This window comes from Notechis scutatus, chromosome 3 (assembly GCF_049901735.1).
Source record: "Notechis scutatus isolate UNSWTSFEM ecotype Mainland chromosome 3, rNotScu1.2, whole genome shotgun sequence".
NCBI lineage: Eukaryota > Metazoa > Chordata > Lepidosauria > Squamata > Elapidae > Notechis > Notechis scutatus.
Window position 1 is genome coordinate 40,638,957 of NC_142011.1, and position 17,392 is coordinate 40,656,348.

A 17,392-nucleotide genomic window follows, 5' to 3' on the forward strand; every position below is an offset into this window, starting at 1 on the left:
GTCACAGCTATTAAGTAAATCACTGCAGTTGTTAAGTTAGTAACATACCATAGTTGTTAAGTGAATCTGACTTCCCCATTGACTTTGCTAGTCAGAAGGTCGCAAAAGGGGATCGCATGACCCTGGGACACCGTAATGGTCATAAGTATGAGTCAGTTGCCAAGCGTCTGAATTTTGATCATGTAACCATGGGGATGCTGCAATGGTTGTGTGAAAAATGGTCATAAGGCACTTCTTTTTTAGTGCTGTTGTAACTTTTAATGGTCACTAAATGAATGGTTGTAAGTTGAGGACTACCTGCGTACTTTTACTTAGTCCTTTTATTTATTTATCTCTCATGGAACAACAATGACAGGGCAAGCTACTATTAGAACATAAACTGAGAGCAAACCCCACTCCTTACTTGCACTGATGATGTTACCTAGTTTGGGTAATGAAATATCTGTAAGAAAAGAAGCAAGCTCAGAGAAAAGCAAGGAGCCCTCATTTCAATCCTGAACTACAAATATTCTCCTTTATTGCTATCTTTTGGAAATACTTCACTATTTTTTTTTAAATGATCATGTTAGTCGTTTTCTTATTTTTGTCCTCGTAAGCAAAGTCACATACCATGTGCAGGTCTAGCCCTAATGATAGAAATACCTCTTGTACATCTCCCTCCCTTTTTTTCTCCCCCAATATTCACCTTTTGTTTTTTATGTACTCAACCATTAATTGGGGGGCATAAGGAGTTATTGGAGAAAGTGAGGAAAAATGGGACTGTAACTCAGCAAAGCATTTCTGGGAACTTTGAGAACTGTGATTTTTTTTTTTTTCTGATGGGAATAGAGCTGAGTTTTTCTGAAATGGAAATACAGAATAGAACTTTGAGTTGGACCATTTCCAGTTTGAAACAAGTTGGGTAGTTGGAGAGTTAACACAGACCAGGGAGCCAAAAGATATACTGTAGACCCTTCCTTCCTTCCTTCCTTCCTTCCTTCCTTCCTTCCTTCCTTCCTTCCTTCCTTCCTTCCTTCCTTCCCTCCTTCCTTCCTTCCTTCCCTCCCTCCCTCCCTCCCTCAATCCCTCTCAAAATAATAAGATAGAAAGTTGATATTCCACCATGTATCAGGTTTCAAGTTTCCTCCTTTTTTAAATAGAACAAACAGTACTCTACAGAAGAAATAATAATTGTTGGCAGTTACAGATTATAAAGAACAAAAGAGCTGCCTTTAGGAAAAAACTGTGATGGAAAAAACTCTCTGGGTAGCAATCTTACCACACCTGCCACAGCAACCATTTTATGACTGCATAATACACTCTTTTATAGCAGCTGTAAACTGAAAAGCTTGAATATGCTCACTGGTGATGCCCACTTGTTTATCCCTGCTAAATATAAATCTTTTTCTTGTATTCTTTTGATACTCAAATTAGAATCTGACACATTGTTATGAATTAATTGTTTGCCCTTTAACAACCAGTAAGAGGTAGAAATCAGCAGGAAAGCTTTCCCCATTGCTCCTTCCTTACAATTAATAAGCAATATATTAATCTATTAATTTCTTCTTAGATGCAGCTGTTCAAAAGATATAGTCTTTGTCCCTAAAAAGGCAAAAACAAAAAAAATTGACACCTTGATCTCAAATGTATTCCTTAAAGGAAAATGCCACTTAGAAAATAATATTAACATAGTTGTATATCCACTAATATTCACTTCCATCTGCATAGAGCAATTTAGCAGAGTAACAGAATAACCAAGATGGAAGGGACCTTGGAGGTTTTCTAGGCCCTGCTCAAGCAGGAAACCCTATACCATTCCAGACAACTGGCTATCCAGTGATGGAGCATCCACAACTTCTGAAGGCAACTTCTGTTCCACTGGTTAATTGTCCTCACTGTTAGAAAATTTCTCCTTAATTCCAGGTTGGTTCTCTCCTTGATTAGTTTCCACCCATTGTTGTCTTGCTTTCTGGTGCTTAGGAAAAGAGGTTGCCCCCACTCCTTCTTCTTAGAGGCAATCCCTCAAATATTGAAATGTTGCTATCATGTCATCCACAGTCCTTCTTTTCACTAGACTAGACATACTCAATTGCTGCAATTTGCTCCTTATGGTTTAACCTCCAGCTAAATTAAATGGCTGAAAGTAGAGAAAGAAGAAATATTATTTCATATAATCTTTGTTGTTCTTTTTATTTCATATAATCTTTGTTGTTCTTTTCTGCACTCTTTCCAAAGTCTCAACATATTTTTTATAATATGGTGATAATGTTATTATCTGAATCCTGTTCCTGATGTTTTCATTCTACATGATATCTCATTCCCATTCCATACCACTGGCAAGGAATTAAATGGCTGAAAGTATAGAAAGAAGACCTGATATGGAAAAAAACATTATTAGAGGTAACTCAGTTTTATAATGCTGTAGTACATTCTTCACTTAATCTAAATATAATGTATGAAACCCAGAGGTACAAAAAATATAGAAAACATATCCAGCATTATACAGGAATGATTATTTGCAGCTGAATAGCAGAACTGGGGCTTTATACATGGTTTTGAATGCCGAATTAGACATGAAATACTGTTTGCATTTAACCTATCTAATTTCTCTGCTCTATATAGCAGCCATGGGGGAAAAGGATAAGAATTCAGATTCTAATGCACAGGAAAGATTGGTTAAACTTCATCCCAAATGAAAATTGTGCCTCCTTCGAGTGAAAATTCTAGTTGCAATTTTAAACAGGATTGCTACGTGCATGAAAGGGTTAATTTGCATACCAGAGTCTGAGTTGTAATCTTCTCCCTGCCATGATTTCTATTTTAAATCAATAAAAAATAGATGTTTAACACAACACATTTATTGCATTGTGAAGTTTGATTTTGAGATTACAGAGAAGCACTTAGAAGTTATTTCAAAACAATTGCAGGGAATTTCAGGGAAGCACTTAAAAGTTATTTCAAAACAATTGCTCTTCTTTTTCCCTGTCTGCTTAGCACTTCATAAAGAAATCTACATTAGATAGATCTAGATAAGGGAAATGCTTCATTTTTCCTTTCCTTTCCTTTTTCCATGAGTGAAGCTATTATCAATACAAATCTGGATAGACTGGATAGCCAAGAACTTTTGTAGGGTCCCTTAATGCAGGCTGCCCTTAATGCAACCCTTAAGATAACAGAAGAAAATTGTCACATGTCACCACAGTTGTTGGGTTTTTAAAGAATTTTTTTGTTGTAAGAATCTTCTGGGTCTTCTTCCAATAAACAGAGGGAATCCTAAATTGCCTCTTACATAAACAAAACAATCAGCCACAGCCACATCTATTTACTCAGCAACATACGTTTCATTTTAAACCTCAGCAAGCATAGATTCCTGGAAAGCACACATGTTCCTATTAGATGAGTAGTCAGAATCTCAAAAGATTTCAGCCATTCAACCACCCAAAGTACTTGTTATCTATTCCAGTTTATGGGACAGTAAGGAGTTTTGGGATCCTCCTCCTCATCTCAAAACTTTGTAATATCATTTATGCAGTTCTGCTGGTTTAAGAATGAACAACAGAATAAAAGGAAGTAAGTCAAATATGCTTCAATGAAAGTGGCAGTAAGAAAGCAGATAATTCATATGCTGCATTTTTCTACACTCAGGAAGCCCACGTTCTTTGTCCCAGAGAGCAGCAGAGTTAATGGCATACTCTTGGATAGAGATGCATCAGTCAGGTTGAGGGCCACCCTTGGTTTTTCAGAGAAGGCTTCACTCCAAAGAGGGAAAATAAATGTGATTACATTCAAGTCTAATTAAAATTAGAATAGTTTTTTAAAATGACTATGTTTGCTTCACATAGGTTTAACTTTTATTCTACTTAAGTTTAATAATGTACCTCTTATGACACATCAAAAATTACAATTCAATAGGAACCTTTGGAGGGTAAGGCTATTAGGGCCACATGCAATCTTGAGTCTATATTCACCTATACTACAGCAAAAAGTGACACTTGTGGCAGGAATCTTCCACAATTCAGACTTCCATTCCATACATGTTATTTCTGAGTAATTGTGAATTGAACATTTTAATACTATGCAGTTCTCTGTTCTTTTCATAGAACAAAACCAGAAGTCTATAGTTATGGTAAGAAACCATGGCAAAAAGTTTCATAACAAGCTTAGATTCAAAGCCATCTCCAGGAATATATAGCAGTGCAGTTCACTGTATTCAGAAGCCAAGGACAATGTAGTATCTCATCCTTCTTCACATGCAGAAGCAAATTTAATTTCCATTTTGATCTTACTTCAATATTGGTATTGAAGGATGTTAACTTCCCTCATACTTGAGAGTGAAAAGTGAGTTTAGATTATCATGATAAACCAGTAGTGCACACAGCATTGCTATCACAGTGAAGGTCTCAAGGTTTTGGAAGAATAGTCAAAATATTGTTAGTTACTAATGACTTCTATCTAGAGTTAGAGTCAGATCTGACAGTTGGAATTAGCTCATTGAATCTACAAAAAAAGAAAAAAAATATAATTCTGGAGAAGGTATTTGTCATAAGCTTAGCACTGACCCATTAAGAAATCATTAATCATCACAGAATGATCTCTTTGGCCCCGTAAAAGGCATGTCTAAGTTGCCAGCTATGCGCAGCTAGATACAATTAAAGAAATATTCTTAAACTTGGAGTCAGAAGATTATTTATGATTCTTGTTGCATTTTCAGAATCTCGCTGAAACCTCAATAAAAACAAATGCAGCTAAGTCGATTTTTAGTGTAAACATTTTAAAAATGGAAAACAAAACTTTTTAATTTGGATATGGGAGGAAATCTTTTTCCAAGCCATCAACTTGTGGTTGGTGGTAATAATCATGATGGTTTGTCTTCCTGAATTACAAATAGATTACTGCACTTGGAAGACCTATATGGTTTATTAAATATAAAAAAGTATCTTTAATGGGATATCTATCTCTTTTGTGAATTGTTTTGTTTCTGGTTGTAGAACTAAGTGTGTTTGCCAATGCAGGATGGTCAGTATGTGATGTGGTATGGTGTGATTGCACAATCCTGTTACAGTACTATCATAGCTGAAATCAGCCTACACTGAGTCAATCCTGTTTTAAGTAACCTTTCAGTAAAATCAAGAATGCCTTACTAATACAATTAATTGCTTCCATGTACCAAAATTCCTTTCTTCTTATCCTCCCACATTCTGCTAATCTAGTGTTGGATAAGACTAATTTTACATATACATACTTTTTAAAATGTCAGTGGTATTGCTCTTTGCCAGAGTTAGAACAGAGAATGACTGTCTGTGGTATTTTGTGATCTATATTCTGACCCACCACTCATAGTGTTCTGTAGCAGAAATGTTAAACATATAATCACATCATAGTGAAATGTTGATACATTTCAGCTTTATCCACTGATTTAGTATTAGTAAAGTCCAAGAGGATATATAGGATTTTTTCTAATGGGTGGTTAAACAGGTTGGCAGGAAGTTATTTAGAGACTTAAAGCTAGTTAAATATCTCACATATGAAATGAGTTATTTTTTAATGCATTATGCTAAGAAGATCACATCTGCAAAACTCAGAAACCCCTTGTAATTTTTAGCTATCAAACCAAATTCATGGCTTTGCTGTTGACATAGAAGGCATTAAACAATTTGGAACCAGAATTCCTACAAGACCACTTTGCATTACTTGGTTGATCATTAAGACCCTCAAATGCAGATTGTGTATGTTGAGATTAATAGTGTTACTTTGGGCTCAAGACCACAAGATTAGAGGCAGGATAATTCTCCCTTCCCAGAATTTGTCACCTGAAGCACAATGGTTTCATCTTGCTTCTAATAATTTTGCTATGTTGTCTGATCATGTCACTTTGATACCAAACACATTGGCTGAGTTCACACATCATACCACAGTTGTTTAACCATACTGAATAAATCACAAGCAGCTGGCTTCACTCAATACATGAAATCAAAACCAAGGAAACTCTATTATGGTTTAGTTTGACTTGTGAAGTGATCCACTATCTATACTGAAATCCCCATAAAGTAAGTGCTTGAAATGGTAATCTTATAGTAATCAAGGCATTTTCAAGGGAAAATAATTGTCTTGGCAGAGGAAGGGACCCCATTCAGAATTTGCCTCAGTACTTCAAATGATTAAATTGATATGGTAAACCATACCAAGTTCCTTGTGGTAAGATGGGCAGTCAATACATTTCATAAAATAAAGAAATGGATTGATATTTTTCATGAGATACAGAAAAGTTAATTACAATATGATCCCAATTGTCTTTTTCCAGGACTTTCTCCACATCTTTTTGTTTATTGGGCCATTTTTAATTTTTGTTTATTTATTTATTTGTATCCTGCCTTTATTATTTTTATGAACAACTCAAGGCAATGAATATATTCAGACCCCTTCCTTCTCCTATTTTCCTTACTACAACAACCCTGTGAGGTGAGTTGGGTTTAGAGAGGGTGACTGACCCAAAGTCACTCAGCTGTCTTTCATGCCTAAGGTGGGGCTATAACCCACAGTCTTCCATTAGACCAAACTGGACAACAACATGTTGTGGGAAGAAAATAGTGATGGTGGTGAAACTGAAATCATTCTGCCTCTGAACCCTGGTAATAGAATGCTCAGGAAATCTTAAAGTGCTTTTCCCCACATTGCACAATAAACATGAGTAAGGAATGTGTTAATAAATAGTTATTTTAAAATAACTCATTTCATTTACTCAATTTAGTAAAAGCTTCTTTGGGTTTTTTTTTAAATGTCCAACTTCGTGTTGGTTTTGACTGTTTTTTAGCCCCTTGGCAGATGACCAAAGTTGACATGGGGACCATAGAACTGGAGAAAACACTCATCAATTGCTAGGCAATGGGTCACATTTTTCTTAGTTTCCCTGTCCATTGACTTGGAAAGGGCAACATGTTAATATTATAGCAGTGGAGTTCTGGGTAACTGAATCATTCAGTTGCTTATAGCTGCTAGTCCTAGACTAACTGGAGGAAAGACACGATGCATTCTGCAATCTGCATGAGAAACCCTGAAAAGCAACTAAATGCTTTCTGAGCTTTCAATGTCCATTTTAAATAGCATTCTGAAGTACAAAGTATTCTATAAAAGCAGTAGTAGTCTACTGCATCAAACTCTTACTATTTTGTTAAGCCTTTATAGAAACGGGGCTATTTTAGCCTGCTACTATTTGGAATGTTAATTTACTCATGAATAGTTACAGTTCAGAAGTGATGCTGCTGCAGGGTCACATACTGGAATCACCTGGTTTAATTTCAGTGAGGGGTACATTTGTTTCTTCTTCCTTCATTCTATAACAGTTTTAAACCTACTTAGAATTAGTTATTTTTATAAGACTGAAAGCATTCCCAAATCATCCTGTCAAGGTAATCCCTGAAGCCAGAATTGTTTGTGAATTTTCTATAACAATATGCCTACATAGGAAAAGAAGATATTCACAGTTGGCATTTAGCTAATTTCTAAATGACTCCAAATGAACTCTGCACCTGGAGGTGATTTTAAAACTATTTCAAATAATTCCAAGAAAAGACAAATGTAATATATCTCTCCTTGTGCCCTGGAAGCCTGCAATTTATTGTATATGAAAATTTAAAAGCACGATAGCTGCTGCTAGACTGTTATATAGGATTCATCACATATACAGGATTATCTATAAATTTTATTCAGTCTACATTGTCTGCAACCTGCTACTAGGACCAGGATCTCTAAATGACTCTTGCATTTTAAAATCAAGAATAATAAAGGTAAAGACAATGAAACCAAATAAAACAAGCCAAAACAACCTAAGGCATTGAGTAACTACCCTATGACAAAAGTTTGGGAGAATATTTATGTTTTCAAAGACTTTTCAAAACATCACCATAAAAAAAAGAATCTAACTCAGTTTATATCAAGAATATATCCTCCTATTCCACCTGTCCTTTCTTTTGTAGTTAGGTAAATCAGATGGGAAAATGTAAGGGACAGGAGGAACCTCTTAAATTTCAGCAACAGAATACAGGAACTCAGGCAGGGTTGGTGATGAGTAACAGGGACTGTACCAGCAACCTCACTTTCAACTTTCAACTGGTTACCAGCAGAGCAGAGGCTCTGAAAGCCGATAGTGACTCATGAATGACAACTACCACCCCACCTCCCCTGCCCTCCCTTGATGTCTTGGCTGGTACCAGATCCAAAATGCACAGGTCTTGGAATTCAAGCCAAGTTGGCCACCTCATCCACAATTGTGGTTAAAGGCATATTTATTGCAGGCTGACCTGACATTCAATAGCAGCAACTGGACTTCAATGCTACTAACAAACTGATAAGTTGGACCCAAGGGAGGATCACTCTAAACCAGAGAATCCAATATCCCCAATTATAGCTATATAATCTTCAGATTCTGCCATATATACCTGTCATAATTGTGATGCTCCTGCCCACCTCCTCTGTTTGCCACCAGAATTGTTAATAGTTCTAGGGATTGGATGGATGGATGGATGGACAGACAGAGATAAATGATTTGAAGTTATCAAGAACTTTGAAATTCCAAATGAACTTTATAATTTAGGGAATTCACTTATCTTTTCAAAACAACTTTTTTTAAATAAAGCAATCAGAAAACTAAAACAATAAAGATAATAAACTGTAACCATACGCTCTTTTGGTCGTAATCTTTCTCTTCCATTTAGCATAAAAGTAGGGTGTCTTATCTGTCCCTGGGTATCTTCCTCTGATAGGTGTGGCAATATCAGTAGCCAAGAGCAGCCTTCTCCAGTCCTAAAGAATGAAGGGCATGCTAGCTTAGAGAAAGCTAGCCAAAAGCATAGCAGGTTTGTTCCCTTTTTCTATCTGTCTTTGTTACCCCTTCAGACTGTGAATCTTATTAGTTCTCTCTTCAGTTTTGTGATGATCACTGGACATTATTTCCTTCCTGTAAATAACAACCCTATATTTTTTACCACACTTCATCTGAGCCTTTTTATTTTATTTATATTTTAGTTTACTTATATTCTTATTATAAACAACTTAAGGTGGTGAACATACACAATACTTCCTCTTCCTATTTTCCCCATAACATCCCTGTAAGATAGGTTGGGCTAAGAAAGATGACTGGTCCAAAGTCATCCAGTTGGCTTTCATGCCTAAGGTGGGACTAAAACTCACATTTCCTTAGTTTCTAACCAGGTGCCTTAAGAATTAAACCAAATTATCTCTCTGAGTCTGCTTGATACTTGGCCTTTCCATTTGTTCTTCCTGATTATTTATCCTACTATCCTTCTGGTTGGAATATAATATATTAATCTGGAAGGATGCCAATTTAAATCTTATTTTGCTTACAAAGTGATTGGACAGCATTAGATAGCCAATTTTTTGCAACTCAATTATAACCCTAGCTCATTGTCATAATAAAGATAATAATACTAATTTGTGGTTTAATCACATCATCATTACCATGGATCTTGGCAATTCTGTACATGTCATGGTGATTGTAATTATACAACTTTACGCACTTTTATGGAAAGTTGAACACTGTAAAATATATATTCAAGAAAATTTGATCTTTGTTTTCATGCAGGCTGGGAAAATGTGGATACGTTAGGAGCAGTGGTTTCAGTTAAAATGCTGAGTGAAAGAGAGTTTATGTGAGGTGGGGAAATGTATTTGCATTCCTGTTGGTGTGTGATGTTTGTACAGTCTCAAACATATGTGTTTGTATGAGGCTCAAGACTTTTAGCTTTAAAATGGTCTCCTAGTTTGTAGTTGCTCATTTTACTTTTGGCTGCAAGTAAACTCTACTTAGTTATTTACACCATGCTTGTTTATTGTACAGATTATGTTTGGAAGCCACATAGTATAGCTCTAATTTACTCCAAAGAGTCCTAAAACAGTGCTTGTGGCCAATGTTTAGGCAGATCTTTAAAATGTTTATTGCCTGCCTTGAATATATGATGTTGTTTTAGTAAAATTCTGATCCTTTGCTTATCTCTCTATTATTTAGTCTAAGTAATAATGCCAGACAACAAGTTATTTATCAGTTTTGATTCTAGAAATTTTTTAATAGAGCAGAAGCTCTGGTACCTTCCAGTTTGCCTGCATGCTTCTTTTTATTTACTGAATAGGCATGAAATATTAAAAACATGTTGCTAATTTCAGAACTTTTTAAATAATTATGCAATTTTAATATATTAATAGTACAAGCTGATGAAGGTAGATTTTGAAGAAATACCAAGAGGTTTAGACACATCTATGCACATGGTAAATCTTGACATAACAATGAAGATTTCTTTGATTTGCTAATTTGTTCTTTTCATTTAATCAATCTATATGATCTTCCTGACAAAACATTCTGGTATTTAATAACTAAGGTTGCAATATTTTTCCAACTTACACAGGATTCATACTAAGTAAATTCAATGAAATAATTCAAATAAACCTGCATTTTTATGTTCCACCAAAAGAAAATGCCAGAAAGAGATTCTATTTTAAGATTATTATTTTTATTAATTAGTTTTTAATGTATTCTAAAATACTTTCTATAAGTCACCATTCTCTTCCTGTTTGCATAACCATTTCAAAACATAAAGCACTATATAACAAGATAGCATTTCCAGTTAAGTCTTCTGTAACTAACCCATAGAATTTATCTACCACACATTTTTTTTAAACTGAGATACATAACTATTCATTTAGAATTATTAGTATTTTCCTCAAAGTTTTGACAAATCAAATGAAACTATATTCTGCCTACTGTTGGTACTGTGATGTTAGTGATACTGCCACTTTGGGCCTGCTGAATAAAGTTTAAGCACAAAACTGAAGAAGCAAATTCCCTAGATTTCAACATGGCAGAAAGATGCAACCTTTTTTGCTCTGTGAAGACTTTACAATACAAGGACTTATAAATACAAGAGCAACATGTCACCATCTAATAAAATAATACTTAAGGCACTACAGTTCTACTCTTGCTATTTATAGGGAAGGAGTGTGGAATCACTATTCTAAGTTAGATTCTGCCCTCTCCTTTTCTCCAGACCCATGACTAATTGATAAAAATGAAGTTCTTCAGATTCTCTGACTTAACATCATCTGCTTTTCAGAACGCAGGCAACAACTAAAGCACACATAGATGGATTTGATTAGGAATGGATTTCTAAAATTGAAAGCTTGTATGTAAGCAAAATGCTTCCCCTCCTCTGTAAAGATGGAAATTGAAAAGGGAAAAGAAACCTCTTTATGAACTCTGATCCAACTTACTTGGGAAGATATATCATTGCATGCAATGAGATTAAACTGCAATGTTTACTGGGAATAAACCAGAGTAAATTTTTGAGAGAAAACAATGAAACACAGGTACTGACTCACTTTTTTCATGGTTGACTTCAGCATAATTTGCTTATGATTTTGGTGTTCACATGATACAGTGAGTAACAAAATAATTACATTCAATTTTCTACCATGCCCTAAGCTAACATGTATCACCATCCTTCTCCCTTTGGGATGCATTATCAGACACCTATCCATCTATGCAATCAATGGTAGCTGAACATATATAGTAGTTCAAGTGTTATTTACAATCCAGTTGGAATAAGCTCCATATGAAGCTTTAAAAAATTGAACTCCCACTTTCAATTATTGCTAAATATGCGCTAAATGCTTCTATCCCAAGGAAGCAAACAGAGGTCTTCTTTGCCTTCCATCATCCAGCCCCCTTATCTGGTATTTGGTAAGTCAAAAAGAAGAGTATTATTCCATCTCTCCCACCATTCCACTCAAGCCTTTTACCTGTTCAGGACAGCTAAGCCTAACATCTTGACAGTTGCAGTTACAATGTCTAGCAAGTTTCACAGAACTTTATCTACAGTTGATTTGCAGATAAATTGCTGCACGTTTGAATGTACTGTTCAGTTGTCCAAACTAAGCAGCCAAAATTACGGTACATTTAAACATTAGCCGAATGTGAAATGTGAACTTTTTTTTTTTTTAAAGGCCTCCTCTCTAGGGACATTGGACGAAGGAACATGAAGGTTCGGCCCGTCTGACCATTATAGAGAATGACCAATGTCATCGCAAGAAGCCTTAGGAATGGATGGCAAAAGAGCGCTGGTCGGCCCAGGTGATTCCATGCTAAGGTCTGAGTGGGGAGGAAGGGAGAAGAGAAGCTCCCAGCTAGCCCTGGGAGAAGAGGCCGTCCTGCACACAAGTTCCCGCTTCTGCCATAGTCCTCCAACGGGGAGCTTGCACTTATGCCCTCAGCCATTATTGCCGATTCATTTCCTCAGCTAAGGCAACTCCCGCGCCTCTCATCCAGGCAGCAGAGAAGCCGGGTGAGGCAGACGGACAGCCGTGAGCGCCCGCTCAGCTCCCGAGGAACCAATCGCAAGACTTTTCAGATTCTGCCCCGAAGCGCTCTTTCTGCCGCCAACCCGTGACGGGCCGAGGTGTGGCATTTGGGCAGCCCCGCGAATTGGGCAGAGGGGCCTGGAGCGCCTGTTCCGCCCCTTCGAAGGGGATGCCCTCTTCGTCGAAAGCGACTCTGGGTATATCCGAAGCTGCCCGGCCCGGAGGTCCAGGAGGGCTGAGAAAAACGATGTTTCGGGAGCCACCCTTCCCTCAACACTGGAAAGGGAATATACCTATGCAGAAAAGAGAGCGGAAAAGCCCAGGTGTGCTACAAATCCCACCCCCCTTGACCACCACAGGCAGGCTGGGGCAGCGAGAAGAAAGTTCGAAGCAGAAAACCACCTCAGGGAGAAAAAGGCCAAAGAGATCCACGCTCGCCTGCCTCAGCTTGGCCGCCTATTGCTATCAATTGCGCTGCCTTCGTCCCGCGCTTGAACCTCTTGGCCTATTCCCCGGTGATTTTCCCCGCGAAAAGTCTGTGCTCCTCAGGTGGGCAACCGCATTTTTAGCCAAACGTCTAATTCACGGATAGACCCTGACTTCGATTATGGTTCAGGGTGTGGAGTGCACCCAGAGCCCTGCTGGATAAAGCAGGATTAGGTTAACCGTTAACCGGACGGTCAGTGCGACTTTCCGTGGCTGTGTGGAATGGATTCGCCGCAAAGCCAGTAAGCCAGTGTTTCTCAACCTTGGCAACTTTGAAAATGTGTGGACTTCAACTCCCAGAATTCAGGATTCTTAGAGTTGAAGTCCACACATCTTTAAAGTTGCCAAAGTTGAGAAACACTGTACTAAGCCACCTTCCCGGCTTAGCGCGAAGTGGAAGCCACTCGATCTCTCTCTTTCTCTGCCTCGAGGCAGGTGGCTCTGAGGAAAAGTGGCGGGAAAAAAACCAATTGGCAAGTTAGAAATTGATCCCCGGATGAAGGAATTGGGGTTGTTTTTCCCCTGAATCCGTCTCGAAGGACCGTAAGAGGAATGTTCTCTGGTAAGGAAAACCTGAGATGCGATCCGGCGAAAGTAAAAGGATTTTTTTTCGGGGGTACAGATGCTGCCGACTCGGGGCCTTCAGGCCTTTTCACAGGTGAGGACCCATGCGGGGTTCTTGCGGGGCTCCATCACTCAGGGGCTGGCCTGGACTTTGCTGTCGAGCAGAGGCTTTGGAGCGCGGGAGGCGACCCAGAAGAGAAGGCACTGGGTCCCATCCTCCCGATAATAATCACCCACTGCTGTGGAGTCCCAACAGTTTTGTGTGCCGAAGAAAACGGTGAACTTGTAGCTTGTTATAACCGAGTTTAGGTCTTGTGTGTTTACTGAGACCCCCCCGAAGCCGATCCTTTTGGTTAATTTCTAATTCAGAGCATTGCGCGAGTCCCGAACTCCAACTCAGGTATAATGGAAGAGGAAGGGACCGCAGCCCATGTCCGGGAGGCACGACTCCGTGCTGTTTCTAAGCCTGAACGTTTGACAGCCCTTCGCTGGCATCCCCTTTTCCGAGATCTCTGATCTGGTCCATTTCCTAATTCCCAGCCCGCTTTCTACGCCAAGTTCGCCCGGTTTTATAGACAGCTTCTCTCGGATCGAAGCATTTCGGAAAAGAAGCGTGTCCACGTATCTCCCGAGGACTTTGGAAGCTGCCAAGTCCCACCAGCAACTCTGCCAGGGAGAGGAACCTCCTGCCTCTTAAGGGGTCAGGTCTCCGGAGCTCACAGCCCCGTAGATTGATCTGGACCAATTGAGAATCCTTCCCATCTTCCGAATCCATCCCAGAAAACAGGCGCTCTGCATATGATCAGGCGCAACCCCTTTTAAATAAATAAATAAATAATAAATAAATAAATAAATAAATCACCAGCTGTGACATCTCAAAAACACCCTGGATCTGAGCCCACTTGAGCACCACCAGTCAGCTGCCGCATCTCACTTTCTAGCCAGACGCGAGAGAAAGTTTCCGGGCAGACGTCCCTTCCCGCTCCCCCACCCCCCACCCCACAGCGGACTTACCACCACGATGAGTCCACCCGCGGCGTGAGAATCAACAGAGTCAGCAGCAAAGGCAAAGCGAGGCGGGAGCGGACGGGTCTGCTCTGGGACGCTCGTCTGGTGGCTTCGGGAGCGCTGGCAATCCTAGCGGAGCTTGCCAGACGGTTTGAGCCAAACATAATTCTCTTTCGCGGGAAGCGGAGAAGGAGAGAACAAGCCCCAGATCGCAAAGAGGAGAAGACGGATTCCTGGGCCTCCAATTGGGTGGGGTGGGTTGGGGGGGGAGGTTGTAGGGAAGAGCAAACGGAGGCGGCTCTTAGGTTATCCCTGAAGTCGGGAGTCACGACTCTTCTCCCAGGGCTGCTGCGTTAGGCATGGCTTCGGAAGGAGGCCAAGTCAAACTAACCTAAACCCCAGGGCGGGCGGCCGCTTGCTGGGCTGGCCGTGCTGATTGCCTCCTGAGATGGACTGGCCGTCGCCTGGACTGGCAGCAGCGTCTGCGGAGCAGCCCCAAGGACCGGTATTCTGCTGGGAATGAAGATGAGGAGGACACGCTGGAGGGGTGGGCTTGGGGAGATGGACACCTCCTTGGACTCTCATTGGGCAAAACTCCCAGGCACAAAGACAGGGCTGTGGGTGGAGTGGGGGGGGGGGGAGAGAATCAAGCCCAGCCAAGGGGTTGGGACCGTGCTCTCTCTATCGCTGGCGTTTTCTCCACCGGGGTTTGTTTTCCCCTCCCTTGCTAGCTGAACAGTCTCACCTTTTCCCTCCCAGGCACCACCTGCTGCCTGAGAAAGATAGAAAGAAAGCCAGAAGAGATCAGAGACGGTGCTGAAGTCTCCCTTGCTGGCAAAAGACAACTTCAGGCAGCCTCCCCCGACAATCCTATTCCTCCTCTGGTCCTAGTGCCTCCTATAGCTGTCCATTCTTTCAGCACGCAACTGAGGGTTAACTCCAAACCCACATCTGACACTTAATTGGATGTGTTAAGTGCTAAGCCAATATATGGTTTGTGTCTTAATGGGCTGTGTGAATCTAGCCAATGTCATGTTTAAGGAAATCCTGGCTTAGTGTAGTATGAGTTTACCTCCAAAGTTCTACCCTCTTGTTTCCCTTGTGGCAGGGTCCAGTTGTTTATTATATTTATATTCCACTCCCCCACCCCCACATGAGTTTGAGACTGATTAATCCTGGAATCCAACAGCATTTGAAGATGTGCAAATCTCTCCTCTCTCTTGCTGTAGATAAGGCAATACGAGAGGCTTAAAGTCACCCATTGAATTTAATGGCTGCATTGGTATCCATCCAGGGGTGGGCTTCAAAAATTTTAGCAACAGGTTCTCTGCCCGGTTGCTGGGTGGGTGTGGCCATGGTGGGCGTGGTTAGTTGCCCTCCCTGGTCTCCGGAGGCTTTCCTCGAGCCTCTGGGAGGGTGAAAACAGCCTCCACGGGCTCCTGTGGCTCTCTGGAAGCTGGAAACGGGCCCATTTCTGGCCTTCCCAAACTTCCGGGAGGCCTGTTTTCCGCCCTCCCTGAGCCTCTGCGTGCGCCCTACACTTACCTGCATCCAAAATGAGCTGCATGGGGACTCCTGGGAGGGACAGGCCAGCCAGGAGTGGGATTTGGGGGTTCTCCGAACTGCACAGAATCTTATCTAGGGGCTCTCCCTGTGAACCCCCAGCAGCCCACCCCTGTGTCTATCCTGTTGGCGGAGCAAAAAATTGAAGATCAGGTGGCATTTTATATTCACCCTTCCCAAATCTTCAAAATATTTGAAGATGTCTTCCTACAATGGATTATCTTCATATGTTGTGTGAATATGTTTATTGGAGAACAGGGTTTTTTGGTGGTAGCTTTTACCTTTGGAATGTTCTTTCAAGATGGGAGTGCCAGGCACCATTTTTAGTTTTTCAGCACTAGTTTTCTATTGCATTCTTGCAGGACTAACACTGCTGCAATATTTTAACTTGCTGCTGCAGCTTTTCATTTTTTATGTAATTGACAATTTGTCTTGTATACTCTATATAATGTTTGATTTTTTTTTAAAAGTGTTTCTTTCTTAATTGTTTGAATGTTAATGTAAATCACTTTGAAATTTTAAGAGGAAGTGGTATATTAAGATTATATATAAAATAATGTCCTAAGCTGGAGTGGGATGGCTATGATTTATGACAATAAAGAGCTTTGCACAGTGGGCAAGACACAATGTACTTATCACGATAAGCACCAGGGTAAGCCAGAAGATGCATTTGGATGGCCTTTTCCCAAAATATTGCAAAAACCAATGGAAACATACAAGCAAAATAATGCAGCTGTTTCACTTAGAAGTAAAATGTTTGTGTTACTTCAAATGCAATCATTTGGGAGAGGATGCTTTGCAGGATCTTTTGTTGAAATGAAGCCAAAGATTGTATACCCCTGTTAAACATTTTCTCTCTTCCATACTTATCTTCTAATCCTTTATTTATTATTCTTTAATGGATTATTTTCCACATTACTGCTGTACTGCTTAAATTCCAAGAATAACCTGTTCCTAATTTCAAATATTTGTCTGGCTCCTAAATATTTTGTGCAATTTATGAATTTTGGAATTCTACCAAAGACAAATTAGACTCTATATGCTTAAATTTTCCTTCCTGGTGTCCTAATTTATTTTAGATATTATGTATGCTAAACATGCTAGATACTACTTGGATTCACACAATATGCCAAGACATACTATGGTTTTTTTGGATGTGATTTGGAATATTAAGTGAATTCAGTCAGAGTGATTTATGACTTAGGTTTTGTAAACTTAGCCAATACAAAATTAAATGTTTGTATATACACTCAGAACTTATTCTCTGAGGAACCTAGATCTACTGCTTGTCTCTTTTGACATTATCATATTTTCATACCACATCTTTCCATTTTTATACATCTAAGCCAGGTTACGTTCTCTCTCTTTCTCTTTCTCTCTCTCTCTCCTCCCTCTCTTTCTCTCTCTCTCTCCCTCCCTCCCTCCCTCT

At 39.7% G+C, this 17,392-nt stretch overlaps 1 protein-coding gene across 1 annotated transcript in view; it reads right to left on the reverse strand.

Annotated features, from left to right (window-relative positions):
- WNT2B (Wnt family member 2B) overlaps positions 1-15,224 on the reverse strand; it is a 53,004-nt gene extending 37,780 nt beyond the window's left edge. The window contains exon 1 of the mRNA XM_026675110.2: positions 14,407-15,224. Within this exon, the coding sequence (XP_026530895.1) occupies positions 14,407-14,564 (158 nt within the window). The 5' untranslated portion in view covers positions 14,565-15,224. The remainder of the gene's footprint in view (positions 1-14,406) is intronic.
- Between the last annotated feature and the right edge of the window lie 2,168 nt (positions 15,225-17,392).